The 27614-nt window shown below is 39.6% G+C and overlaps 1 protein-coding gene across 4 annotated transcripts in view; it reads left to right on the top strand.

Annotated features, from left to right (window-relative positions):
- DLG2 (discs large MAGUK scaffold protein 2) overlaps positions 1 to 27047 on the top strand; it is a 1087547-nt gene extending 1060500 nt beyond the window's left edge. For 2 of the 4 annotated variants that reach the window (XM_019472611.1, XM_019472612.1), the window contains 8 exons: positions 3703 to 3802; positions 7809 to 7850; positions 17063 to 17113; positions 17874 to 17975; positions 18933 to 19105; positions 19895 to 20004; positions 25820 to 25911; positions 26941 to 27047. In XM_019472611.1, the coding sequence (XP_019328156.1) occupies positions 3703 to 3802; positions 7809 to 7850; positions 17063 to 17113; positions 17874 to 17975; positions 18933 to 19105; positions 19895 to 20004; positions 25820 to 25911; positions 26941 to 27047 (777 nt within the window). Of the gene's footprint in view, positions 1 to 3702; positions 3803 to 4699; positions 4746 to 7808; positions 7851 to 17062; positions 17114 to 17873; positions 17976 to 18932; positions 19106 to 19894; positions 20005 to 25819; positions 25912 to 26940 lie in introns of all 4 variants that reach the window. The other 2 variants (XM_019472613.1, XM_009281321.1) reach the window with 2 other exon arrangements.
- The last annotated feature ends 567 nt before the right edge of the window (positions 27048 to 27614 follow it).

Below are 27614 nucleotides of genomic sequence, written 5' to 3'. Positions count from 1 at the left end.
GGCTGCTGCACCTAGGGAAAAGCATTTAGAATACAAAAATGATGTTGACACAAAAAAATACCGAAGGGAGTTCTTAAGAAGAAGGAACACACAGTGTCTTAATGTCTGTCACAACCAGGGAAGGTTGGTATGCGTAAGCCAGACTTACATAACTGGGGACATGTGGGGTCATTTGGTCAACCAAGAGCGCACATCACAATTTTTTCCTGGCTTCTTCAAAACACAGTCTATGCCTAAGTAGTATCAAACAAGAATTCAAGCCAGGACATCGGTGAAAGCCTTCCTCCCCTTTTTTTCTGAGAAAAGACTCTTTTTTTCATCACAGCTCAAACGTTGTGAAGAATGACCTCACTGTTCAGTTGTCAAACAGTACTTGAAAATTTCATTTGCTTTTTAGTCTTAGGCACTTGCTATATAAAGTGCCTACTAATGCCAGTTCCTAGGTTAGTGGTAGTCTGTGTGAACTGACGGCAGAGAGGTGTAAAAGTAACCCGTTGTACAGATTTTTCACTGCGACTGAAATGCCCGAGTTATTTGCCATTACAGGATTTTACAATATTCATGGCAAAGAAATTGCTACTTATACAGGAATCCATTTTCAGGCACTTTTCCATTGACTTTCAGAAACTCTGTCTGCATAAATACTATTTAATCAAGCCTAAGCTTGATACCACAATTTCAATTCCAGTTGCATGCAACTTCTACATCGGGCTGAGAGATGCAGGCAAATACCTCTCTCTCATTTATCCTACGGCTATTTCACACCTCTCCAGCAGCATAGGGAGACCCTGTGAAAACTGGCTCCAGAATTTTTGACAGGTCTCAAAGTTTCCATTTTACAGAAATAAAATCTCCCAAAAACGCACATCTGAATTTTGTAGTTTAACCCTACCACCATTCCTCACATGCATGATCCTTTCTTAAAAAAGAAAACATGTATTCAGTGTTGGTCTCTACTCCTACACCAACAGAACAAAATCTGGAATTAACACAGTGTGTCTAATAAAAACATGGTTTTATTCTGTATGAGTCTCCCTCTCCTCTCTTTGCCAACCCCCCTATCTCTATACATTAGAGATATATATTGTGGTATCTATATGAAGCATTTTGCTGGGTGTCTGCAGGATTTCATATCCTTAAGGTGGAGACCATCAGCCTGATTTTAATCGCATTTATATTAGATACAAAATCAAAATCAAGGCTCATCTTTGGTTTCTTGTGAAGCAACATGCACTTAATGTGCAAAAAAATACATACTTGGTAAGCCCATTCAGTTAATACCAAGGACTAATTATTTCTATAAGTTTGCAGGATCAGACCCAGTTTAGTCTTTTATACTATTTTACAAGTTTTTTTGTTATTTTAAATATAATCCCTATGACTACATTGTGATAGTATATATGGTCATTAACATGAACATACACATTGATTAATCTATAGAAATATTAACATATGCATAAACATATTTGCTTATGGATATTAATAAACTGAGTCAGCTTTATTTTAGGAAAAAGGCTTTTTACTGGTGTAAATGCAGTGACACAGTTGGACATAATAGTCACCTGCAATGAGTTGCCAGATTTTGATTGTGCAAATTGAGGTGGAACAATATCTTATTAAAAAGGCAATCCAATACTTGAAATTGCAAAAGGAGAAAAAGTTTATATAACACTATAGTATACCTGTCTAATTTGGAATATACTGTTAGATCATGCATAAGCTTGAAAAAAATATATGCTTTTCTGGTTAAAATGGACTTTCTGAAGTTTTTGCTATAGACTGTTGGGTAAAAAATTGAAAAAGAATACTCATAAATGTTATTTATCGTATAATCTCTGTGAAACACAGCATGTTTATTTATCAATTTGATAACATTCTCTTTAATTCCAAAGTGAAATGGCATTTGGTAATGAAGTAATTGTCATTTTAAAACCCCTTTGTTTTTGAGGTGCTATTGTGTAGATACATATATTTTTCCCCTTTTTAAGTGAAATGCCTATAGTATTACTATGTCAAATTCAGATGAATCGTGGCAAACAACATTTTCACAATGGGAAATGTTAACGTGCTACATTCCTTTCTTTGGAAAAATAAAAGAAATGATCACAGAAAACACATTTTAATTTAATTATATCCTTTAGGTCATTAAAGTGATGTAATGTGCATGTCAGTCCTCTTTTCATCCACAGATTACCTTAATCCTTCATGTGCATTTTTTTTTTCCTTTGGCTTTCTTTCATATTTGCTTTATTTTGAAATTGCATGCTGTCTGGATTATTTGTGCATGATCTCCACATTAATTTCACATTGACTGTTTACATACTCTGAGAGATTTTCATGTATCATTATTCTACATGTGCATTTTTTTCCTTTGTTTTCAGTTACTGAACTTTAAATATGCTTGAAATGTAAAAGTGGCATGAAACTTTTGTGACACAAGTAGACAACTATTCTGATAGAGATTTTCAGTACCTAACTTCACATCTTTCAGAAATACATATTCTAAACCACATTTTATGCTGTGCTTCCAAAATGTAAGAAAATTAGTTATGTTCTGAAACTCTAAATCTATTCCACTTCAGAATTGGAGCCCAATACTGGTTATATTTCATTTGAGCAATGACAAACACATGAAATTGGTCCTTTAAATGAGTCAAGAAGGTTTCTGCTCTCTTGGAGGTGATCACTTGCAAAGTCGTGTGTCTGGGCATTGCATATGTTCAGTATAGGAAACAGTCTAGGACATTGTCTGATGGACAACACGGACCACTTCAGATAAGCACTATCTGCTGCTCTGCGTAGATCCCCTCTGGAAATACCAGCTTCTCTCAATTGACTGTATAGGGACCCTAATTCCTCATTTACTATCTGAAATAGATGTCCCAAGCAGGCATATCCTGCTTTTACATAGTACAGTGGCATAAGCCCTTGCGACTGTCTATAAAGTCAGTGGTGTTCTCATGTAAAAAAACCATTTTCTTCCATATTAATTCCCCATTTAAAGAATTAAAGCAATATATGTTGCTCAACATGCAATGAAATACTGCTTATCAGCAGAATTCCATCTCTAAATCACATAAAAAGAAAAGCATCTCCAAAGGAACATAATGAGTAAATATACACATATAAAATAAAACAAAGTATTTATTCTTAAATTATGGGGAAAAAAGCATTAAAACACACTTAAGAAGTTGTTGATTAAGAGGCCAAATAAAATACTATGAAATCAGCAACAGTTACCAGAAAAAAATACTTGATTTTAATTGGCACAGAGCTGAATTCACATACCTACTACAAGTACATCAAAGGCTTCCGCTTCCCTCTCTACAGCCTATTCTTTTTCAGCCAGTTAATTAATTCTGTGCACAGTCTGCTATGATTAAAGATGAGCGGCTTGATCTCAAAGCATGCTGAACCATCTGTAGCTCTTTACCTGAACGAGCCAAACACAATAGTTTCCAAGTAAGGAGCTGGAGGTTGTGATTTGAGACCTCTGTAATCAAATCGACCCAGTCTCCAGGGGCTTTGCCTTCAACCTGCAGATCTCACCGCAACCACCTCTGATTCTTTGCAGCCGCTTGGTTTGGACTGATTTGAGTCACTACAGTTCTCTCCACTTTTACAAACTAGTTGTTTTGTCAGCATGAGTGTGACAACAATTAGACGTCCCTGTTTTTGCCCCATGCCTTTTCTCCTTCACAGTCATTCAATGACAAGCGTAAAAAGAACTTCATCTTTTCACGAAAATTCCCATTCTACAAGAGCAAGGAGCAGAGTGAGCAGGAAACAAGTGATCCAGAACGTAAGTAACCTCTTGGAGACGATGTCACATGCAGCAGCACAAAAAATGGGTGACACGCATGATACCAGTATCCCACACATCTAGGCAAATATCTGTCGTAGGCAGGCAGGAGAGGTATTACTACTGTGACCAATGTGTGACTGCAGTTTGGATCCAGCTGGTCCTTCCTTCCCTGGAAACATCATTTTCAGAAGAATAAAACAGTGAACTTAACTTTTGGAAGAGCAAATGTGGCTCCTCAAAGTTGTTGTGGCACCTGTCATAAATCCAAACTTGTCTCTGATTAGATATTCCCAGATCAGAACTGGCTCAAAATAATGCAAACGTGATTTCTTTCACAATACTAAACTAAATTATTATTTTTTAAAAGATCTGCTCTGATCTCTTTTTTGCCTTTGTCATTCTCCAAGTTGATTGCCATGGGCAGCTTCACTGAAAGTTTAACAATTAAATGAAGTAACCGTGCTAACAGGTTAAAGAAGTAAATCAGATCTTGGAATGTGTACCTCCGCAGGCATTTACTGCTTGCTTAAATTGTACAGAGAACCAGCATTATTAAAAATATATGCTCGTTCCAAGCCCAAATATTCACTTTTTTCTTAATAATTCTCTCCTAAATTTATCCAGTGAGGATCGTTTCTGGGACTTCATTTATCTGGTTGTTCCTTCTTCCTCACAGCTCCAAAAGCCATGTATCATGGTCACTGCCTCTTTCATTGGCTGCATTCCTATAGAATATGGGTTTAAAGTTGTTTCAGAAAGAAAAAGCAGGGATCCAGATTGCTCAATCAACATGGTCAGTCATGGTAGTATCCATTTCAACTCCACTGACTTCTTCCTTCCTCTTCTGCGGCTGTTCTTCCTTTCTCATTGCTCTCTCTGGGGACTTCCGTGCAGGACATCCCCGGATTAGGTGACGACGGTTATGGAACAAAGACTCTGAGTAAGTTCCCAGGAATGGTCACTGTAAATCTTTTTTTGTTTTGTTTTGTTTTGGCTTCTGTTCCTTCTCTGAGGACCCTCCACTCCTAGCATGCACAAGATAGAGTTTTATTTGTTACCCAGCTGTGAATGCATTAAAAATGTTTCAATCGTTTTGTTCTGCATGACGATATTAAATAACATACAGTGTATCAAGCAGACACTTTTCACTTCTTTCGTAATAACACCTTTTGTTTCTGACAGTATGTTATTGTTCCCATCATGGCAGTTCTGTAGAGTAGCGTACCTAGAACTCGTTTTGCTGCCTAGACTGTTCTTTTCAGCAACAATCCCTCCCTCTCCATCTAAAGGGAAAGTTAAATATTTTAACTTGATCACATCCTGAGGAGAACAATAGAAAATTATTTTATGCTGTTGCTTCTGCATTTTCAGCTTTTTGCATGGGAGTGTGTGTTACTTTGCTGGATTTTAGATTAGTATTTGTTATTAATGGAAGAAGTCATTTGCAGGCTAGAGAAGACCGTGCCTTCTCCAAGGCTAATTTTGGACCCATTTCACCATTAGCAACCTATTCTCTGTCATGCAACCTTAATCAATTTCTTTTTCTGATGCAGCAATCCTGTCTCAAGACTTGGCATTGCAGAATGTGTAACGTGTCAAATAATTGTTCAGAAACAATTTTGCTTCCTCGAAAGTTAGACCAGAAAAATTGTATAGAGTGAAATATTTGCAGCTGATTTCTATATAAATAGCTACATTATATTCTGTATCCAGAGCTAAATAATTTAAACAAAATGCCACTTGCATGTGTTTGGCTGCTTCTTCTTCAGTTCTTACTCTTTTTCTTAAGCACCAAGTTATTGGAGCAAAATGTGTGTGAATGTTAACACTGCATCGCCTACTGTTTTGTATATGCTTTTTAATTGCAGGAATGCACATCCATGCACACAATTTTAGAGATTATTCTGTTTCTGACTGATTTGTTGAAGGGACATTTTAATGGTTTAACTTTAAGCCATACAGTAGCTCACAATTTAAAGATGAAAGCTTCATCTCTTGTATGACGAACAGGTCTGCAGGACTAGTTTTGTCAGTGATAGACAGCAAATGTCACTGCCACCTGAATTTTAACCGTTCGGCTACTTTACGTAAAGTGTCGTGGCAGCTCATTAGCAACAAATGCAGATCCTTCCCTGCCTAAAGAGGAGTAGAATACTTTTGATCTGATAACCCTCCCGAATATCTGTGTCCTTACAAAGACAAATCTCCACAACATCCAACCATTTGAAAGGAGATAACAGAATTCTGCAAATTGCTAAGGGAAAAGTAGCACAGAGGTATTATATAGGCTCTAGTGTCTCTATTAATATCGCACCTAGCTTTCAATTACTGACACCCCTCTAGACATTCCTGCCCATCCAAATTTCACTAATATTCAACTCACCTATGCTTTTTGATGACAGTTCACACTATGAAGGATATTTGTTCTTGTTTAATAAAGTTCTTCAGGGTCCTGTATAGTATATTAGTTTGAGACAACCCTTCTTAACTTGCTATGAAATGTCCGAAAGTCAACATACTGTTTTCTTCAAAATATAAGTTTAATTTTTTAAAGCTTCTTACTAAGCCCAAGATCAAAGTTATTATTAAATTTAAAATTATTATTTTTATCAGATATTATCCCCTCTCATTTCTGCTGCTCCAGTAACCCCATCAGCCCCACTCTATGAACCCCAAGCCATTAGATTGGTACATGAGGGAAACGCAGCACCTTGCGGAGAAGGGGTGGTCTTGGCACTGTTCCCATAGTCATCCTTCATGACATCCATGCATGGTCTACTCTGGGTTCATCCCAGGGGATTCTTGGCTTTTATGAGTTCCTTCTTTCACTGAGAATGTTTAGAGGCAGTTGCAGGTGGGTGTTGCGGGTCATCCACAGCCTAATCCACGCACTGGTTTAATGACAAATATCAGACCAATTTTGGCTCCTGATGTTTGTCAGGAGGTGACTTATTTGTACCCATTGTTCATTTAACCACTGTGTCTCATTCTCATTAACCCAGGGTGGCTCCCCACATATAGTGGGGTAATAGCCATTATACCATTATACCATTATACCATTGGCTTCTAAATCTCCTGGACCAGCTGAAAAGTTTCAACTGCCAAATAGTATTTCAGGTGGAAAGTAATCAGCATTTCTACCAGAGATACTATTAAAACCACCATTTAATATGGTTCTGCAGACCTCCTGGAGACCATATAGCATGGTCTGACTGACCATAAACAGTCTGCTGACTACAGTTTAGGAACAGCCACTTCATATGATATAGATTGCACTTTCCCTTAAATAATATGATAGTAGAAACAGGACACCAGACTTGTCAAACCACAAGTGTGAGCCATCATGATAGATCTTGTATCCCTATTCACCCGTCCGGTGGTCTGGTAAAGGTTTTCATAGTCTAGCTCAAATCCTGAGGCTAGATAATGTCTGAAAAAAGATTTCTTCCATTTTTTTCTTAGTTTTGCCACCAGCTTTGTCTTCTTTTTTTGGACAGATTAAAGTAGATGTGGTTACAATATTTGATATCAAAACCATTTTCATGTTAATTTGTTAACCCTTTGGGATAGTGCACAGTGATTAAAGATGGACACAGGTCAGAAGTTTAGCAGGAATAGTTCTAATTTATTAATGATGCACGCTAGTGCAGAATAATATGAGCAGACACTCTGGTTCGTTAAATTAGTCAAGACATTCAGCAAGATGCAAGTGGATTATACTGTACTTTGAACTTTGTCATTAACTGTCTCATCAAGAAAAGACATGGCTTTGCCATGACACGTATCCCTAGCTAATACGTATAGTCTCTTTCTGAAACACCACAAGAGAGAAAGCTTTCATTTTACCTGTGTAAATTATCTAAGATTTTTCAGGTGATGTCACTGCATAGTTTTTATTTCCTCACTGCACAACTACCTTCGCATGACTGTGTCAGTTCTTTTAAGTTTCTGCGGCTCTGTGGTGCTTGGTTATGTTCTTTAATTTGCTGTACTGTTCTTGCAGAACATGTTTCTTCTAATGCCAGCAATAGTGAAAGTAGCTACAGTAAGTTACTGCTTCCATTAGAGTCCTTTTACTTTGCATTGCTTGTTCTGTTTGTTTCTTTTATTTTGTTTCTCTCCTTGCTACTCTTTTGTTAATGTTAAAAAGACGGTTGGAGCAAATGGCTTGGAATTCAAATTTACAACCACATCTTGAGTACAAAGCTATGAAAGAAAACTGGCAACCTTTACAAGAAAAGGGAAGAAGGTTGTTATTTGGGATGTATTCTGGGACATAAAACCAAACCTGGCTTTGGGTAGCCTGTGAAAGTCAGGATTATTTGGTTTAGTGACAAGAAGTTTATTTCGGCAGGGAGGGGGCAGTTTCTTGATGATCTTTTAAGAGTAAAATTACTCCATAGCTGTAGTCAAATCTGCAAAATGCATCCTCTTTACAAGGTCACAATTTTTACTTGCATTTCTGCATGCCTGTATGAAGGGCTAAGAAATAGTCCCAAAAATTTTGTTGAGCCCTTAATTTTGGCAGTACAGATTTCCTAATGCATATTGAAGTCTTCAAAAAAGACCCTTAGGCACCGCCACTGAATGTCACTGATTCCCTATAAGTGAAGGTCCCAACCCTGCAACCTGATTTGGTTGGAATTACAGACTCCATGTGGTCATATAGCCAAGAGGCAGATTGTACGTTCTGGCTAATTATTAGTAATACCCAAAAACTTAACCAATATAACTACTTTTCTGGAAGTGTTGAAAAGCAAAAAAGTAAGGCATTAAATAAATTACTGGAAATGTAATAAAAGGTAATTAAAATGATAGATTGCTTACTAAATCACCCAGTTGTTTAATTTTTTCAAGCCATTTGCTTAGCAAATCAAGTTTTCCACCAGTCACTCAGCACTTGTGCTAAGCACCCGCATACATTCAGGTAATCATTGGGATCATACCTCATATTTACCAGTCTTGATACAGTGCATAGCAGTTGAGCTCTGTTAATAAACACTGGTTTGTTTCAGTAAAACAGCTAATCTTATGCAATTCAGAAATGGTAAATTAGTTTGTATTCTCTTGTATTGCAAAGGTTTCCTTGGAAAGCAATTGCCAGAGTCACAAGAAAACAGTAGGTGCTCTTGAACTGCCAAGATCCAATTCTGAACGACCTTATTTTTAATGTGTCCTCTACTGAGGAGGAGAGGAGGATTTTATGTTTGAAATATAAGATGCTCTTTCCCCAGACCAACTTTACAATCAGGAAGGAGTCAACAGGTTAAATTTTCAAAAGTTTGCATGAGTCAAATCTCCTCCAGGTGTGTTTATTTCAGAGTGAGCTCAGGGTAAAAGCCCAGAGGAGAATCTAGGCTGGTGGCTGAGCACATCCCATGCCTGATGTACTGTCCCAAACAGGAGACTTAACAGGGGTGCCCAGTTGCAGCCAAACATTTGGAGCAGGTCCACAAAAGCTAGTTCCCAAACTTCATCATAAGACAGGCCAGGTAGCCAGTTCCTCCTTGGCTGTGCAATAGCTTGAAACAAAGTGTATGTTTTGAGGTGCAAGAAAGGGGACAGAAATGGTTTGGGGTAGTTAGGTTTGGGGTACATGCTTAGAAGGAAAAGGAGCGTTGGGGTAACAACTGCCTGTGGCAGGTGCTCTCCTTCCAGGGTGGTTTCCATCTGGGCAAGCTCCTGTCTCATCCCAGCAGCATCCAGCCTACATCCTGTTGGCTGGAGTTCCCCACACATTAGTGATGTGTCCAATGACTGCTGCCTGGTGAAGAAGATGCAAGAGGGCTTCCTTCTCTGCCCGTGGGAGAGCTATGCCATTTAGCAGCAGAGAAAGCCAGTCTTAGGTTATGCCAAATGAAAGTGGCTTTAAAGTCCAGGAGCTGGTGCCCAAAGGGCCTAATTCCATCTGCTAATGATTCATTGGTGTGTGCTGACATGACATTTGAAGGCATGACCTTGGGCAACCAGCAACTTTGGTGACCAGCTTTTGGAAATTACTGATTCAGATGGCCATGGTGGCATGTCAACTTTCACCTGACTGTGTGTTCAGTTACTACATGGCCATGGCATATCAGCATATCTCCTGTGGGGACTAACAGCCCTCCTGAATCCAGATGGTTACTCTCTGGATCTCCAGGCTACCCTATGTCAACAGTATGTCCCATCACATGGTTCATTGCAGCAAATCTCCCCTAGAAAAATTATGACTCAGCAACAGAGAAGAATCAGACAGAGGAGAGCGAGAGGCGGTCAGAGAGAGCAGTCAACAAATTGTGAGGGCATGGAGATAAGAGAGATTAGGCCTTTCATGAAGAAGTTGTCTTATTTCACTGCAGTTCTGACCTTGTGGGACTGCTGAGAGAGGATACTGTACAGCAGAAGCCTATCAATATCCCTCATGTGGGAAGAGTAATTACCAGACCTAGTCTGTGAACATTTCCTAAAGACGTATTCCTCACTGCCTTCTAATTTATTTATTCCTAATGAAAGGAAAATAATAATAGGTGCTCGGGGTAAAGCTCATTCCTGGTAGAATAAGACAGCATGCAGTTATTATTTCTGCTCTTCTTGTTTGCATCTGGGTAGCTGGGAATGGGACCCAATATCAGTCACTGCCACAGAACCAAGTTTGTTTTAACTCCATTTGGAGCCAGCCATGTTGCAAAGCCGTTCTTCAGTGTGATGTAGTGCCATTTTGAGGAGAATTTGTGTGTTCAGGGTGAGGCACTACAAGTTATTTTACCAGGACACCATGTGTGTTGACTTGCAAACTCATCTAGCCCTCAGTCTGTGCACTGGTGAAATGGGGCATACTAAGAGGAGAAAAAAAAGTGAAGCTGAGAAATTCATGGGGAGCTACTAAGAGGAGAAAAAAAAGTGAAGCTGATAAATTCATGGAATAGAAATAGAAAATTAGAAATAGAAAATAGAAATAGAAAACTGCTGGAGAGCTCAAGGGTTTTCCATGGGTTGTGACCCTGTCCCAGTGCCCCTTTTCTCTTCTGTTTCCCAAGGAAGAAAGGGGTTGCCTGCCCCACTGCTTTCTGAATCGTGGGAAATCAGCAATTCACACCTTGGCCAGCACAAACAAAAGTGTGTGGGTAAGAAATGACTGGCAAGTGCCACGTGTTGTCCTGCAGACGTTCATATTTGTCCCTATAAAAACAGGCCAGTTGGAGTCCAGAGTGAGGTGTTCTGCATTTTTTCTAGTGGGTCTCTGGCAATTGCTTTAACATGTTCCTCTAACTTTTGCTTCTCATGATGAGCATTTTAGTGAAAAGTAGCTAGTGTTGAAACCTGTACTACTTGATCATTCCTAGAACCATTCCAAATCAGGGGTACAACTACCCAAAGTGATGTTGAAGGTTTCTGAGTGCTGTCCAGGCTGTGCCCTGAACAGTGATTAACAGAGGGGTTACAAATTGACTGAGTTTTTTCTAGAAGATATTCTGATACATCCATATTTATTTAGAAAAATATATTGCTTAAAAATTTGAGTATCTGGCCGAAGTATTGCTCGTGTCGGGCTCGGGGGTTAAAAAATCAACTTTTTTACAGAAGTCAGATACTTTCTATTTCAGAATAATAATAAAATTGAAAGTCCTCCTATGTGGTCTCAAGAGAAAATTCTTTGACCACTTCTTAGCAACAAGGCTGTTGCAGGTAGTAAACCTGATTTCTTCTGCCAGTGCTCTCAACACTGGGTTTGTAATGAGCAAAAGTGCTGGAGCCAACAGTGGGATTTTCTTCATCCCAACAAATAACCTTCAGCTCCATTAACTTCAGGGGGAACCACAAATACATTTGACAGCAGAATCTGGCCCTTTATAAAAAATTAAGAAGTATTTTTGAGCCAGGAACAAATGTTGGCCTGATCTAAAAGGGGCTGAGCCGCCACACAGCTGCTACCGCGTCATATTGGCCATGCTAATATGAAGGCTATAGCCATGTTAGTTATTTGCACCTGTTCTCAGCAGTAAAACCAAGTTTGAAGAGTGGTATATAAAGTCCTGGTCTAGCAGAAAGTTGTGTTCTTGTTGCGATAAGGATACATACAGCCAACTTTGACTTATCCCTGAACCAGCTAATCAAACCATGACTGAAAGTTTATTTTGAGCTCTGTGACTTAAAATGTTCTGGTTTCTTTTTCAAACCAAGCTTGTAAGAACATATTTTTTACCGTGGACTCATCAGTTTTTATTTTGCAAGACATGATTTTCATAATGGCCATGAATTTCAAGTCTCTCTACTGCATATGTGTGGTAATGGTCTCTAACTAACTTACGTGTAGTTCAGTAAAGGTTTTTACAGCTGTCATCAAAATTACACACACATTACCACATCTATTTAGCCTAATTGCATAACTGGTTGTGATTGCACCGATTACCTAGAGAGGTAATACATGACTAAAAGTTAAAAATAAGGAAAATTGTTAGAAACAAAAATTTTTACCATCTGTCAACAAGTGGTCTCTAACTAACTTACGTGTAGTTCAGTAAAGGTTTTTACAGCTGTCATCAAAATTACACACACATTACCACATCTATTTAGCCTAATTGCATAACTGGTTGTGATTGCACCGATTACCTAGAGAGGTAATACATGACTAAAAGTTAAAAATAAGGAAAATTGTTAGAAACAAAAATTTTTACCATCTTTGAACAAGTCACTCTTGTAATGAGATTTGAAGACTCAGAACACGGTTAAAGGAGTCCTGATTATTGTGTTAGGCCACTGATTAATTAGTACACTTACATTGGCCCTTACACTCCCCAAGGATTACTATGTTATTCAGGCACACTCAAACTGGCACAAGTATTGAAGTCTCATTTTCTGCCCTCACAAGCTATATTGATCTTAAACATAAAGTGCCGATAGAGCACTTTTCAGTCATAAGTTCATTCTCAGACTACTGATGATCTTTTTACGTATTGGATTTCCAGCCTTTCATAGCCATCAATATATTTCCAAAAGTCATGTGTTTACTTACACAAATAGAGGTCCAGGAAAGGGATTCCGACCCAAGTGGAGGTTAGGATATTGGCTGTCCAGTGCAGTCTGTGCAGATGAAACAAAACAAGAAATTGATTTCTCCAAGATCTTGCAAGTCCAACTCAGGTAATCCATACGTTAGCCCAAAACCAAAATGGATGGTGACAGAAAAATAAGCCTTCTTTGATTTTAGATCCAGCTGAGCAACAAAATTCAGGCAAGCGCTCAAAAATAAAATTAATTTGTCTCATCTACATGTATTTCACATGTGTATTGATGGTAACCACCACCATTAGTCCAGCAATTTTAATGAACACAAAAATTCCCTTTGATTTTTCTAAAGTCATAAATAATTTTTAGCTGTCTTCATAAGTACTGCTTTTTTATTATTCACTGCCATAGATGCCTTTACAGATTTTTTTCATTCACAGCCATTAATAGGATGCCAAAATCCATGGATACGCACAGCATAAGGTGCTTGACAAAGGTGGGCGTTTGGTCACATGGTGGCTGCACCACAGCAGCTTACAGCAGCTCTCCTGCCCCATTACTCACGTGCTGGGTGCAGTTACACCAGCCTTGTGGAAGCTCTGGATGCTCTGGAAAGACAGTAGGAAATGGGGCCTTTTTATGGGTTACATGAAAAACGCCTGACATCTGCCAGGTCTATGCTGAAACTGTGACTTTGAGTCTTTCACAGACCCTCTGCCATCTAACCAGAAAGGGAAAACAGAGGCAACACCTTAAATCCATTTTAGGGCTACTCCTCTGAACACCATAAAATCTTTTAAAAAGTTGAAATTAGTAGTCCTTATGAAAGTCATCTGACCACACAAAACCTCTCAGCCCAGTTTATAGAGGCTGCGAGGTTATTCTCTCTTCCTGAGCACGAGAACTCACCAACAGGCATACCAAGAACAAAGGGAAGCAGAGCCATAGTGATTCTGGGAAAGTGAAAGCCCTCCAATAATTTTACTCATAAGAATATTAGATTTAGGAAAGCTTCCTTTTTCTTTCTTGTCTTTCCTTATCTTCTTTCTTTTCTTCTCTTTTTGACTTTGCGGGATTTTACTGAAGAACAAGGGATCATGCCAGCATCCTACAGAAAGGACTTTTTCTTTTTTCTTTTTTTGTTTTGTCTGTTAAATTTCACAAAGATGTTCCAGATCAATATAGCTAACCTGTGCTAATTAAGCCATTAATGTGGGTGGTAAATGAGGCTTATTCAAATGATAAATAAGAGCCTGTGTTCTGCTGAATTTCACACTGTGTCTCACACCTCAAAGCCATCACAAGGTTATAGCAATCCGATTATCGATTGACTCTAGAGCTCTTCATTATACTTAATACTTTATGGACTACTTCAAAACCATGCGGTACCGACTGAGCAGAGATCATTAAAGAATACCGTCTGGTACAGTTAACACGCATATTAGCCTCTGAGGACTTACAGGATTTTGTCTGGACAGTACTTGGAAGGATTTTATTCACACAGAAACTTAAGCTTCCTAAGCCCTTTTTCCAGAAAATAAAATAGTGGAAATGGTGCAGCTTTCCCCCCACGCTCGCACTCCATGTTGAGTCTGAAACTCAGTGCTGAAGAGCCTTCACTCAGGAATATATCTATCTTTAAGGCCCTGTGTATCACAGTCAGCCTCAAAGTTTCTCCTTACTTTCTGCAACCCTTTCCAATGGCTTAAGCTTCAGCACAATTTGAGTGGGCTGGAGTTTTTTCTTTGCCTTCAGCCTGGCTACAGTTTCACAAGACTTCCATGAAACGACAGGCTCATTTGTCTCCACAGCCCATACCCTACTGATAGCGTGGATGTAACGACAGCTTTAGCATGTGGACATGTCTGCCAGAGACTGGGCAAAACAGAAGGTAAAATCTGTGCTGGCTTCTCTGTGCTGGTTGTAATTCTGTGCCAAAGCCAAATATTAGCCCACAGAAAAAAATTTAAACAACAGTGTCAGAGTTACTGGCTATTTTCCTTCATTTGCTCTTGTCACTGTCACTCCCATGGGATTCTACTGTTTAAATGCAGATGTCTGCATCTGACCTTGCTGTTTAAATGCTGTTATGGGACAATGGAGACAAATACACCCTTCTGAATTTTTCTCTCATCCCAAAGTAGACATCTAAAATAGGTCAGATGACTCATGTCTTAGAATAAGCACTTGCCTATTTGTAGGCACCCATCGCCTCCAAAGGGTACCTAGGGACTAGCTTAGACGCTACAGGTTTCTGAAATTAGCTGAAATTAATCCCCTTCTGTGGATCTGTATGCCATTGAAACAAGTATTTTCAAGTATAAGATTGTATTCGTACAAACAGTCTTCCCTCCACATGCTTAGTACATGATGGCTTCATCGCCCACCCCAAGACTGACTTTCTCAGGCTGTTGAAAAGCATAGCCTTGGCTCCTGGGGCTGGAGGGCAGGCAGTGCAGGAGCATCTTCATCCAGCCTGGAGAGTGAATCATTTTGTCTCCAGGGGAATGGGACATCCTGAGTTTTATATCACCCCTAAAATTCCCAGAGAAACTTAAGGGAGAATAATACATCTGATGTATGAAACCTAGTGTAACAATAATTCTAGGTTTTTAACTTTGCAAAAAGCCAAAGTTAAGCAAGTGATTACAGTATCAAACATTTGCAAATAGAGAAGAAAGTCCATTATCCACACTCCTCATATGTTATGTTGCTTTGCCCTCAAAAGCTCTCTAATCTTTTCCTTTTATTAAAAATTATGTTTTTGCCTTTGCTGCTTCAGCACCATTGCTAGGTTGGAGTTGGCCCTGTCTGTTTCTCCCTCTCTCCTAACACATCAGTACATTTTTTTTATTTGCTTTTTCTGTTGTTTTTCTTAATTACAGCATTACTTTTACTTGAAAAGCTTTCTTACACATTTCCCACAGCTGTCTATATAATATATCACAAAAAATATCTATCAATATATTAGATTCATGGGGTGGGATTCAGCTTAAGACTAAACCATAAAAAGTTTTGTACCTTCTTGGGAGCTAGGCGTTGCATCCAATACAAATCTTGTTAATATAGTTAATGGAGCCTCAAGAGTGACTCAGATAGCAGTCAGACTACTTCAGGGTGAGGTCTAGGCCCCTCTAAATCCTACCTGTATCGTCCACCCGGTGTCAGGCAGCACTCTTCCCCTGTATGTGCACACTTTAGTTTGGCAGGAACCCACCAGAATAATGTAACACAGACTCATGTGCATGCTAGCAGATGAAATGAAGGCAACCCTGTCTATTTTATAAAGCCCTGGTACCCCTTATGACACTCTTTCTTCTGTAGTATCTAAATTAGTTGCAAAATCCCATCTGTGGATCTTCTCAGAGATAAGCCCTGAACTGAGTAAAAATAAAATCATAATTTTAAATTTTGTTAAGCCTAAGTCATATTCAGAACCTGCCAGAGCCCTTATGTGGTACCAAGTATGTGACAGTGACCCAGAAAGAGAAATGTCTAGGACTTATTCATGCAGTAGGTTGAAGAATCCTCCCCCCTCTCCTCTTGCACTCTCGTAGAGGAGAGGACAGTGATGCATCGGGGCTGTACACCTGCATGCAAGTCATGGTCCATCTAGTGCCATTTGTTTCTCATGGCAAATTTCTCTGCTTTAGTTCCCTAAATGTCCTAAGCGCTGTTTCCTAAATGAGGAAACAGCACTGTCCTAACAGGAGTGGAGGGAGGATAAGTGCGTAAAATATGATGCTGTGAGATTTGTGTTCAGGGAAAGGATAAGGGTCATCAAATAGCTCATAGCTAGATGTCAGGCTGTGAATAAACTAGACTAAGGAGGTTATGCACAGAAGGACGATCAACCAAAACTCATATATGCTGAGAATAAAAATTGTTCAGTTTAGGTAGCCTGTGGGTCTGCCCTGCAGCAGCATGTTAGGGCTTTAACAATCAGACAATCAAAAGAATTGCATCTTAAATTTCTGCACTATCCTTGTAAACAGCCTTGCAACCAAATCAATAAATGAAGCCTTATTGCCCATCATTGAAAAAGCCCAATTTCAGCAAAGATAATTGAAACAAGTGGCAGGGGAGGGAAGGGAAGGAAAAAAGTGATCTCCGCACTTTGAAGTTATGAGGGACTTTGGAATGGTTCAGGTGAGAGCATTACCAGAGAGAAGTGTCGAACCCAATCTGTCTCTATGTGAAGCATTTTATCAAGCTTTAGTACTTGATGTGTTGCTTGTCAGCTTCAATCTCTTATCTTTCTTCTCTCATCAGGAGGCCAAGAAGACTGCATCCTTTCTTATGAACCTGTCACAAGACAGGAAAGTAAGTTTCATCTGCTCTTCTGTCACTGTTCCTTATATTTTTCACTTCACATTTTGGGGGCCAGCAGAGCAGTAAGCCTTGCTGTGCCAGCCCCAGATTCTCTGTGGCTCTTTTTCTTGGCCACTCGGTCTATCGCATACAAAAGAAATGATGTAAGGGTCTCCCTCGCTAGCCCCCGCTTCCTAACATTCTCAGGACTCTCCTCAGTATGCTCTCATGGCCTTTACTGATAAATACGTTAATCAGTCTACAAAATATTGATGCAGATTTTCTAGATTTACTGCAATATTGTTACATGGGAAGCCTTTATTATTTTTCTTCTCGTGTCATATGTGCCTCTAAGCAGGGTAGATGAACCTATGGGAAGGCAAACCAAAAATGGGAGGGCACCCCCCTGGTTTAATGGGGGATGCACTCATATAACTGAGGAGAAAAAATCCTACAATCTCCTTTCCATGCCCCATGAGAGAGTCCATCTGCAAGCATTTGGGAGTGACCTTGTTGAGCAATAGCAAATATATATACTTCCACATAGTCGTTTGACTACACGTGCATGCACCATCACAGGGCTCTGCAAAATGAGTGGTACTCGTTCCATTTTCCTTATTCATGTCAATAAATAAAGTATTCCTCAATAAAATGTACACCTAATTTTTCACTTCATACATAAAGGCAACAACTCTGTTTAGTGCATCTTTCGGAAGATTTACTGTTATTATCAGTAAGATCATCAAAATGTACCCTTCTTTTTGTTGTTCAGTTAATTACACCAGGCCGGTTATTATTCTGGGTCCTATGAAAGATCGGATCAACGATGACTTGATATCTGAATTCCCTGATAAGTTTGGGTCATGTGTACCACGTAAGTATGATTTTACTCCTCGTTCTGCAGCTGGGTGAGTTGTGTCCCTTGGTGCCACACACGAAGTAAATTGCTGTGAAAGCAGCATCCATGAACTATATGTAGTTGAGTTTCTCAAAAGCCATTTTTCCATTGGACAAAAAAGGGGAAAGGAACAAACAAAAAAAGATTGTGAAGGTCTGGAAAGAATTTCTCAAAAGAATTGTCTCAAAAGCTGTTACATTTTTTTAAACAAGGAGCCTTTTAACCCCTAACTCAGTTTACTCATCAGTTAATCTGTGGTTTCTTAAATAAGATAAAAGTTTGAAATACTGGTAAAATGTAAAATGTTTCAACTCAGTTACACAGCATCCACCAATAAAAATAAGGAGTAATCTGTGATTTGTGTGAGAGCTAGACTGTCTAATCTGAAAGCAATATTGGACACTGAATTAAGCAGAGTGTTTATATCTTGGATCATTAGAGCTCACTGAGTTTATTTCAGGCCCTGATTGCAGTCTAACTTCATTTTAAACTGTTGTCTCTGCAGATACACCAGCTTAAAACTGCTAGAGATGAGATCAGAATCAGGGTTATAATTAAGGCTAAATTAAATTGATGAGATTGCAATTCATTTTATCACTGTAATAGGCTTAGATTTACAATCTGAAATGCATTTTGTATGTGAGGTTTGTGTGTGATCCTGCTGAAAAAAAGTGGAATTCTGGTAAACCCTAATTTTATGTTAGTCTGTATTGATTGGAGGTAAACGTCAGAAGGTATTACTACAAAAAGACAGTTTTATTGTCATAACTCCATTGAAAACAACATGTAGCAGCCAAAGATCTGCTCCGAGATGTGAAGCACTTCCACTTACAGTAGACCCAGCATTGTCCGCTGAGCAAACCTTAATTGCAGCATTTTTTACATGAAATATTTTTACAGACTTCTTGGTCTTCTGTCTTTTGTTTCATGCAGATACCACACGGCCAAAGCGTGACTATGAAGTGGATGGGAGAGATTATCATTTTGTCATTTCAAGAGAACAAATGGAAAAAGATATCCAAGAGCACAAATTTATAGAAGCTGGGCAGTACAATGATAATTTATATGGAACTAGTGTCCAGTCTGTGAGATTCGTGGCAGAAAGGGTAGGTTGACACTAGTTTTATTGACCATGCAACATGATCTCTTTTGTTTCCACATTGTATCTCAGACATGATTCTTCTGCCAAAAATATAAAATATCTGCAAAACGGCATCCTAATATTTATAGGCTTTATAATGACTCCACAAGTGGAGTCTCTGACTTTGAATTACAACACCCTTGGTGCTTTCTACCTGGAGGTTATAGGCTTTATAATGACTCCACAAGTGGAGTCTCTGACTTTGAATTACAACACCCTTGGTGCTTTCTGTACCTGGAGGTAGTGCGATCGATTCAGGGATCTAACACAGCACCTCAAGTACACCTCAAAACAGCCTTCCCTTTTCCCTCTGTAAGTCAGGTAAATAAACTTATCTCACTTTCATAGAGGCAAAAGAACGAAGCACAGAATGATTAAATTACTTGCCTCGGGTGACACAGGGAGTCTTTGACACAAACAAGAACTGAATTCACCAGTAAGAACGTAGACATCCTATTACTTTTCTGAACTGATTTTTCTCATCTCTGAAGAAAATCCTCTCCCCCCCACAAAGTTCATCCCAGTAAAAATAAAAAACGAGCTTGTTCCAATATCTCCAGTGTATATTTTATATTAGCATCAAAGCAAAGGAAAGAGCACAGAGGAGTGGAGTGCATGCCCTGGGGTCCCACTTCCCTGGTGTGCCAGTAATGGCCCCGTTCCAGGGCACTGCATCGCAGAATTGCTTCCTGTCTTTTGGCTGATCTGCAGCAAACTCTGTAAAAATAAACACATCCTCATCTGTTTCCAACAGGGCAAGCACTGTATACTTGATGTGTCAGGAAATGCTATCAAACGACTACAAGTTGCACAACTCTATCCCATCGCTATCTTCATTAAGCCTAAATCATGGGAGCCTCTGATGTAAGTATAAACTCCTTCAAGCATTTTATTTTCAGGGTACAGTCTCAAGTGGCACAACACAGGTCTTGAGTCTACATTTTGCCTGTCCTCTAAAATCAGTAATAACGAGATGAAGTGGGAACAGTGGAGACTAGCTCTCCCTGCCTGCCATCCACTGTATCCCGGCATCTCAAGGAGGAAGCCAAAGCTGCCTTTGAACCTTTCACTCTGGGACATATGGGCTTACGTGCTGGACCATGAAGGACTCCCTGCCTGTGCTCGGTGTACTTGTTGCAACCTTTGCAGCAAGTTCACCAAGGACTCATGCAGCATGGCTTGTCCCATCCAGCCTTGGGTGCTCCTGGGGTGTAGAGTCTGGTCACAGGGGACCGACCAGATGGTAAACCTGTGTCAGATTTGCGGTGTGTGCCTCTTTGTCAGCCCGTCATTTACTTGAAGGTCTGTAAGAGGATAGGCAAGGACCCATGGGACTGGAGAGGGGCAAACATAACACTTAAAGAAGGAAAGAGAAGGCACCAACTTCAAGCTGTCACCAGGCAACCTAATTTCAATACTCAGAAAAACACTGGGATCCAGGGAACAGTTAAGCAACTCAGATATAATAACAGAGGACAAAAAGGTTCTAAGAGGCAGCCAATGTATGTGTATCAAGAGCAAATCAAATCAATCTTACTTCCTTCTTTCATGAGATGGATATCAATAATTGTATTGCACCTTGATTTTTGTTCTGGCTCCATGGGACATTCTCAGTAGCAGCTTAGGGAAATAGAGTCCAGAGGGAATCACTAGAGAGTGTGTGCACAGCCATACTCAGTCATTGAAAGTGGCACTGTTAAACTGGGAGGGTAACAAAAATCCTGCAAGTATATTTCCTGAGCTGTGTCCCTGTTTGAGACTACTTGTTATTTTCATGAATTACTTGAATGATGAATTGGGCAAGTTTGTAAAGTTTGTGAATAATTCAAGGCTGAACAAGGTGGCAAGCGCTTTGGAGGATAAGATTAAAACTCAATGTAAAATCAGTAAGATGAAATTCAGCACAGGCAAATGAGAGAAAATGAAATGCACGAGCACAAGCAGGGAATAATTAAGCTATAGCACTGCAGAAAAGCATCTGGCGGTTGGGATGGATCACACAGGAATATGAATGGATGGATGGATAATGTGGTTGCAAAAAAGGAAACTGCCACTGTGGGCTGTATTAACATCAGTGTTGTATAAGGACACAACAGACAGTTATTTTGTTTTATTGGGTATGGATGAGGCCTCAGCTGGAGCGCTGGCCTGGTTCTGGGTTCCACCCTGGAAGTGGAGGAGGAACGGAGGTTACCTAGTGTCAAGGAGAGAAGGCTGAGGAGGAAATATGGAAGTAATCTTCATATTGGCTAAAGCTCAGGATAAAATACATTGCGATCAATTGTTTTCCATGTACCCTTATGGTAATGCAAGGGTTATAAGCTTAATTTGCTGTGATAGGGATGAAATTTTGAACTCTGTGCCTTCCCCTCAGCAAAGGCTCTGCAAATGCCAGATGATGCCATAGGTATCTCTTACACAGCTAAAATGTAGGCATCCCCCCTCCTGCGACAGATGCGTATCTGGTTACGGTAACGGTGTGCCCACAACCATCTGGTGGCAGAGCTGGAGAATGCTAACATGCCCCATCCCATGAATGTGCATCCTCCCTGGCCCTGCCTTTTGGTGATAAGGTTGTTGCACGTCCAGCCACATTACAGGGGATGGTGCACAGTATGTGGTACTTGCACAGCCCCATCCTGACCAAAGCCATCTTGGGCTGGATGACTTCTTGACATTTCGTCTAGCCCTACAATTCAATTATATTCTGATTATGTTGCTGTATAGAAGGGGAAGGGTAGACTGATAGCCTACCTTCTGCGTTGATTGTTTTAAGATAGATCTTAACCTACAGTTTTCCCATCCATAAAATATTTCCATTATTTGTTTAATGCTGACATTGTATCTGGAGTGATAAAAAAAAAAAATTAAATAAAGGTGGCCCTTACTCTGAAAAATACACTAGGCAGAACCAGAAATGTGGCAATAACATAAAGGCTTCATTGATTTGATGTAACAGCAAATCCTTGAACAGATTGACTGAAAAGTGTTATGAAGATGCCAAATATTATGACAATCATCCTGTTATTAAACCAAAGCAATGCTAATATTTCACTTAGGACAAAACAAGTTATGCAGAGTTAGCAGAATTTTCCTTACCAATGTAAATCAAAATTAAGCTATTCTTCACTCTCCAAATATAAACCTGACTCAGCGTTGACAGTATGGTAGGGACAAACAAACTGAAATCCATTATATGACTTTGAATTCCTTGTTCTGCAAGTACCCTGTGGAAGACAACCTTAATTAGAAATCCAAACTTCCGTGGGACAGCAAAAGTCCTTATATATCAGTACGAGTTTGGGATCTTTTGCAGTAATATGGCTTATATAAATAAACTATGTAAAGACAATACAACTCCCGAAAAAAACAGGAAAATGTAATGAATTCAGGCATTCTAAATTAGTTTATCCCCTGCAGCCTGCTCTCCACAAGTAATCTTTTTATCTAGTTAATCTATCTATCTAATGTGTATTTATCTTATCAAACAGTACCCAAAATTAGTTTCTAACAGAAATGAGAACTCTTTTAATATAAACAGTATCATTCTTTTTAAAGAATTGTCTTAAGAATAATGACATAATTCTGAGACCCTTGCTTGCAAAAATCATTTATTTTATTTTGTAATGAAGCTAAATCACTCAGGGTCTGGCTAAACAAATACATACTCTGATGTAAGTGGCAGGGGGTTGTAGGGGTTGTAGGGTGTGCATACATGGAGTCATATAACACCTTTCCAATAGATACTATTATTTTAGTATGGAGAAGTTTAACAAACCAGTGCTCTGTGGGAACAGAAAGAGGACATTTTTATGACAGCGTAACTGTGTTCACTCAGTCTTTTTTATGTATGTAACTACTACAACACAAAAATTATAGGTTTATCTGCCATAATTATTACTCCTGTTCATACAAATGAGTTGAAAGTTAGTGTAATAGCAAAGTAAAAGCATAAAAGACAAAAAATTGCTAATCAGAAGATGCAGAAAAACAAAGTCATAAGATTTAACTTGCAGCAAAATTAGTACTTAAAGTTGAAGTCTAACTCTCATTTATGCATTCGTTCCTTTGCACCCATCTGACAGTGAAGGTAAGAGGAGTGCAGGGAGCATAAATTAAGCTTGCACCTGCACTTGAAACTTGGTTATCGCTGGTTCTCTGGAAATACCCTGCTAACACTAATGACCACAGCAATGGAGGACCATGTGGGCTATTGGATGTAAAAGCAGCCAGAACACATGGCCTGAGCTGGATGTCTCCTGATCCTGCTTTCTTCAATTAAATTCAGTCCTGGCAATCAAATTGCTGTAAAAAAAACCTGCCTCCTTCCTTCCTTCCTTCCTTCCTTCCTTCCTTCCGCCTCACAGGTTTAATCCCAGAGGCATCCCTGTTGGTACCTCTCAATCGGCCTCTGTCCCTAGAAGAAGGAGGACAGTGGTGGGATCATGGGGATGAGAGCTGGAAGTAATGAAGAGCCTGCCTGGGTGAGCTCTTCACTGGGAGAGGAGGAAAACCCTGGAAAATGTGCCTGGAGGGACAGCTCTTTGCAAGCATTTTGAATTCACCAGCTGTGCAGGTCCCTGGCTAGGAAATAAAAAAATAGAAGGGACTATGGTTTGACAGCACTTTTAATTCATCATGAGAAATGGCCATCGTGGTCCTCCCCCTTCTCCGTCCTCCCTCCTGAAGGCACAGGGTGGGCAGAGGCATGAATACAACTCGCACAGTTTTATACACCAGGCAAATCTACAACCTGAAAATGTAACGCAAATTTCTACTTATTTCAAAGTACTTACTATTTTAAATGCTTGTTTATATTTTTATTTGTATTTTCTCCTCTAATATTCAAAGATCTTGAGGAAAACTTCTCAGAAATTTACCAGAAATAGATCTGGAAGGAGGAGGATGTTGGTAGCACTAGAATATTGGCTGACTGTCCTTAAGATGAAAATGTTAAGTTTGCATAAGAATTTGCAATGGTATGTCCCACTTCAAGACAGAGTTTTGGTTCAGTCACCTAAAGATATGTTCAAGTAGGCGCAGCTAATGAGAAGCCCACTTGAACTCAATTAGATAGCAATTTTCCAATAAATAGAATTAGTAGTATTACAAATTTAGCAGCATGACACAGATTGGCATATATTAAACCTATTTATATAATCCGCAAATAACTGTCAGAAATTTTTAAAGACATCTTTCTTATCCTTCATTTTATAAACCTGCTTTCTGCATTGCATTGGTACTTCCAGAGAGATTTTTTTAAGCAGTGTTCCCAGCTATATGGTTAGTTATATAGATAGACAGCTTTAAGTCATTTCTAGAAATACCTTTTTGCATCCTGGACATCCTACAGGGTGTTTTTCAGAAGCCAGGTAGGAGTTAGCTGTAGCAAGTTCATACTGTTGTGCACGTCGTAGATCATTTTTTTATGCACCATCATGCACATAATTTCCTACATGCATCACCCATGTCACACTGTATACAGGCCATTACCACATAATCATATGATTCAGTGCGAGGCATTAAATCAGATTTATGTAGAACACAAGATGCTCCCTTCTCTTGTTTTCCTAGTTGCCTCAGAAAACTTCCATCACATTTTAAGAAAAATGAATCCATGCTATGAAAAAATGCTAGAATAAGCAAACTCTATTTATTATTGCTAATTAATTTGGATATCTGCAGGCATATACGTGTAAGGCAGTGAATGAGTGTGAGCTTGATTCTTTGCAAGTATACAGTGGTATTAAAAGCTGAGCATGCATGGGCAAGACAACTCATTTCTTAAAGTTACTGAATAACGCCTCTGTTGAAACAGAAATGCTCCATCAAATAACAAAATGTTGGCAATAACAGAATGTTACTGACACTGTCTATGTTTTTACAGTTATTGGTACCCTGTATGTTTTAGAATCTGCAAGACACACTTGACTGGGAATCTCTCTAGTTAATCAGAAAGGACTGGAACAGAGAACATAAATAAATAACTTAACTCTTCCTGCTGGAAAGACTCAGTTTGATTTCTCACGATATCTGGAACTCATGCCCCCACCTGAACCCAGAAGTCTCCCTGGAAGATATGCTGGGTCCTTCCGGGGCTTCCCTACAGGGTTTACAATGACTCTGGGATTCCTTCTACAGGCTCAGGAGTCTCAGTGACTGAATCCTGCCTTTAATCGTGATTTCACTTCCATAGCCCCAGCCTCGGTCAAAGCCCAGCTTCCATTTCAGCAGTTTGGGCAACCTTATTCAGCTGAGACAGCCAGCTGTGGGCCTGGGAGATAGAGAGGTTCCTGAAGGAGCTTCAGCTCTGGAGGCAGGAGTGCTCTGAGTGCTCAGACCTTGAGAACTCCTGGCTCCCAGACTTACGCATGGGTTCCTGATGCCACAAGTCCACCTCAGTTAGCAGTTACCAGATTTGGGCCTCCTATTTTGTTTGGGAATGTAAAGCAGTGAAGCCAAAATAAAAATTTAGTGGAGAAATGGGAGACAGTCTGGAAATGTAGGTTTATATACTACATAAGAATGAAATTAAATTTAAAATACTGAAACTGCCCATGAACTGATGGATCAATCACTGCTTGATTCTTGTACCGATCTCAATCCAGCCGTGATTCTCTTTTAGAAAGCTGTTCTAGTAAGAATCGAAACTTTTTGATGACCTCCTCTGTGTTTCTAGGGAAATGAATAAACGTCTTACAGAGGAGCAAGCGAAGAAAACCTACGATCGAGCAATTAAATTAGAACAAGAATTTGGAGAATATTTTACAGGTATGTTTTTATTAAAAAATAATTTTTTCCGAAGGTATAGTCTTTTATTGCAAAACAGCTGGATCAGCTCAGTCTCTGGCCTAGAGTACATATCAGTATAGTGTGCCCACAGTAAGGACTCCTGGCTTGGGACTATTGTTTCCCTGAAACTCAAGGGCAGTTGAGACATTCAACTCCTCAGAAGTTTGATGCCCTGAAGGAATAGTTTTGCATTAATTTGATTCCCTCTCTGACCCAAAACTGCTTTTAACGAAATCAGTACAAATGTTGCATCACTGCATTTGTACAGACCAAAGAATTCCTCACTAGCTCAAGGCAAGAGCTCAAGCTACGGATCATGGGAGGGAAAGAGAAAGGCATCTTCTTCCTGACCTGGAAAAGAAGCAAGACCTAAGACCTGCTCTGGGCCCCAGCATTTCCTTTGGACGGGTTTAGGCAGCTCCCTGCTCAGGGGACTGGTATTTGTGGATAACACTCAGAAGCCTCGAGTTGTCCCTCCACATGCTGACAGTGCACATAATCTGAACTGCAGTTCCAGATTTTTGCTGGGGGGGCAAGGAATTTAAGAGTATAGACACTGTGCTTTGCATTATAGTTGCTTTACCTTCTGTCACTTTGGGCCTGATCTAGTTAACTTTTGCAGCCAAGAGTGAGTTTATTATAACTAAGTCAGGAAAAGAATAGGCTGTAAATCTGCTGCTACTCACTGCTGAAGTAGCTTCTAAATCAAATGAAATGTAAAGCTTGACTTGCAACAGTGGGAACCTACCATGCTGCCTTCCCATGGGACAGAGCTGCTATTCTCTAAACTAACCTAGCTCAGTCGTCTCACTACAAGCAGTGGGATGGCTCTCTGTCGTGGGAAGGTGCCATTGGTTTGAACTTAGTTGCCATCTGCAGGGGTATGACTTTTCCATAATCAATAACATCAGAGTGTGCTAGTGTTCCTTCTCATTTCATCAATATCTGACACTGGATGCTGTAGAATACAACAATTAAAATAAATATTGATATGTTTTCTTACTGCAGCTATTGTCCAAGGAGATAGCTTAGAAGATATATATAATCAATGCAAACTTGTAATTGAAGAACAATCTGGGCCTTTCATCTGGATTCCTTCAAAGGAAAAATTATAAATTAGCCACTGCACCTCTGATTATGACGGGAGAATATTTAGAAGAAAACTATAATATACTATTTGGAGGCTTTCCTGTTTTTGTTGCATTTATGTTCTTTGCAGTCAATGTGAATTTTGATGAATGTACAACACAAAGTGTTTGAAGCCATGAAGGACACTGATGGGTCAAAGGTTAGGAACAAAAAGACTTCTACCATATAAAGCAAATCTGTTGTGTGCTCAGAGCACCAGTTGTACGTATAAACTTTTGACATGGAGACCCTCTGTCAAGGGGAGCTAGCCACCTCCTGTGCCCATGCGGACATTTTGTTCAATTTCAATGGCTGAGCTCAGTGTGTTGATTGCTTTAAAGAGAAGTTCCCAGCTCTTGAACCTCATATAGGGCTTGATCCTGCAAGGCGCTCAGCACTTGACCCCAATTGCTACACGAGTAGCCCGTTGACTTGGAGTCACTTGTGATCCTTCCCTATGCCGTTCAGTCCATCAATTCCAGTAGGACTATTCATGTGCTCAAAGCTAAGCACGGGCTTAACTGTTTTGCTACATCAGGGCCACATGCACCTTG

The sequence above is a fragment of the Aptenodytes forsteri genome, unplaced genomic scaffold (assembly GCF_000699145.1).
Source record: "Aptenodytes forsteri isolate BGI_AS27 unplaced genomic scaffold, ASM69914v1 Scaffold180, whole genome shotgun sequence".
NCBI classification, from domain to species: Eukaryota; Metazoa; Chordata; class Aves; order Sphenisciformes; family Spheniscidae; genus Aptenodytes; species Aptenodytes forsteri.
Note: the sequence above shows the minus strand (reverse complement) of the source record. Positions and strands in the feature narration are given on the sequence as shown.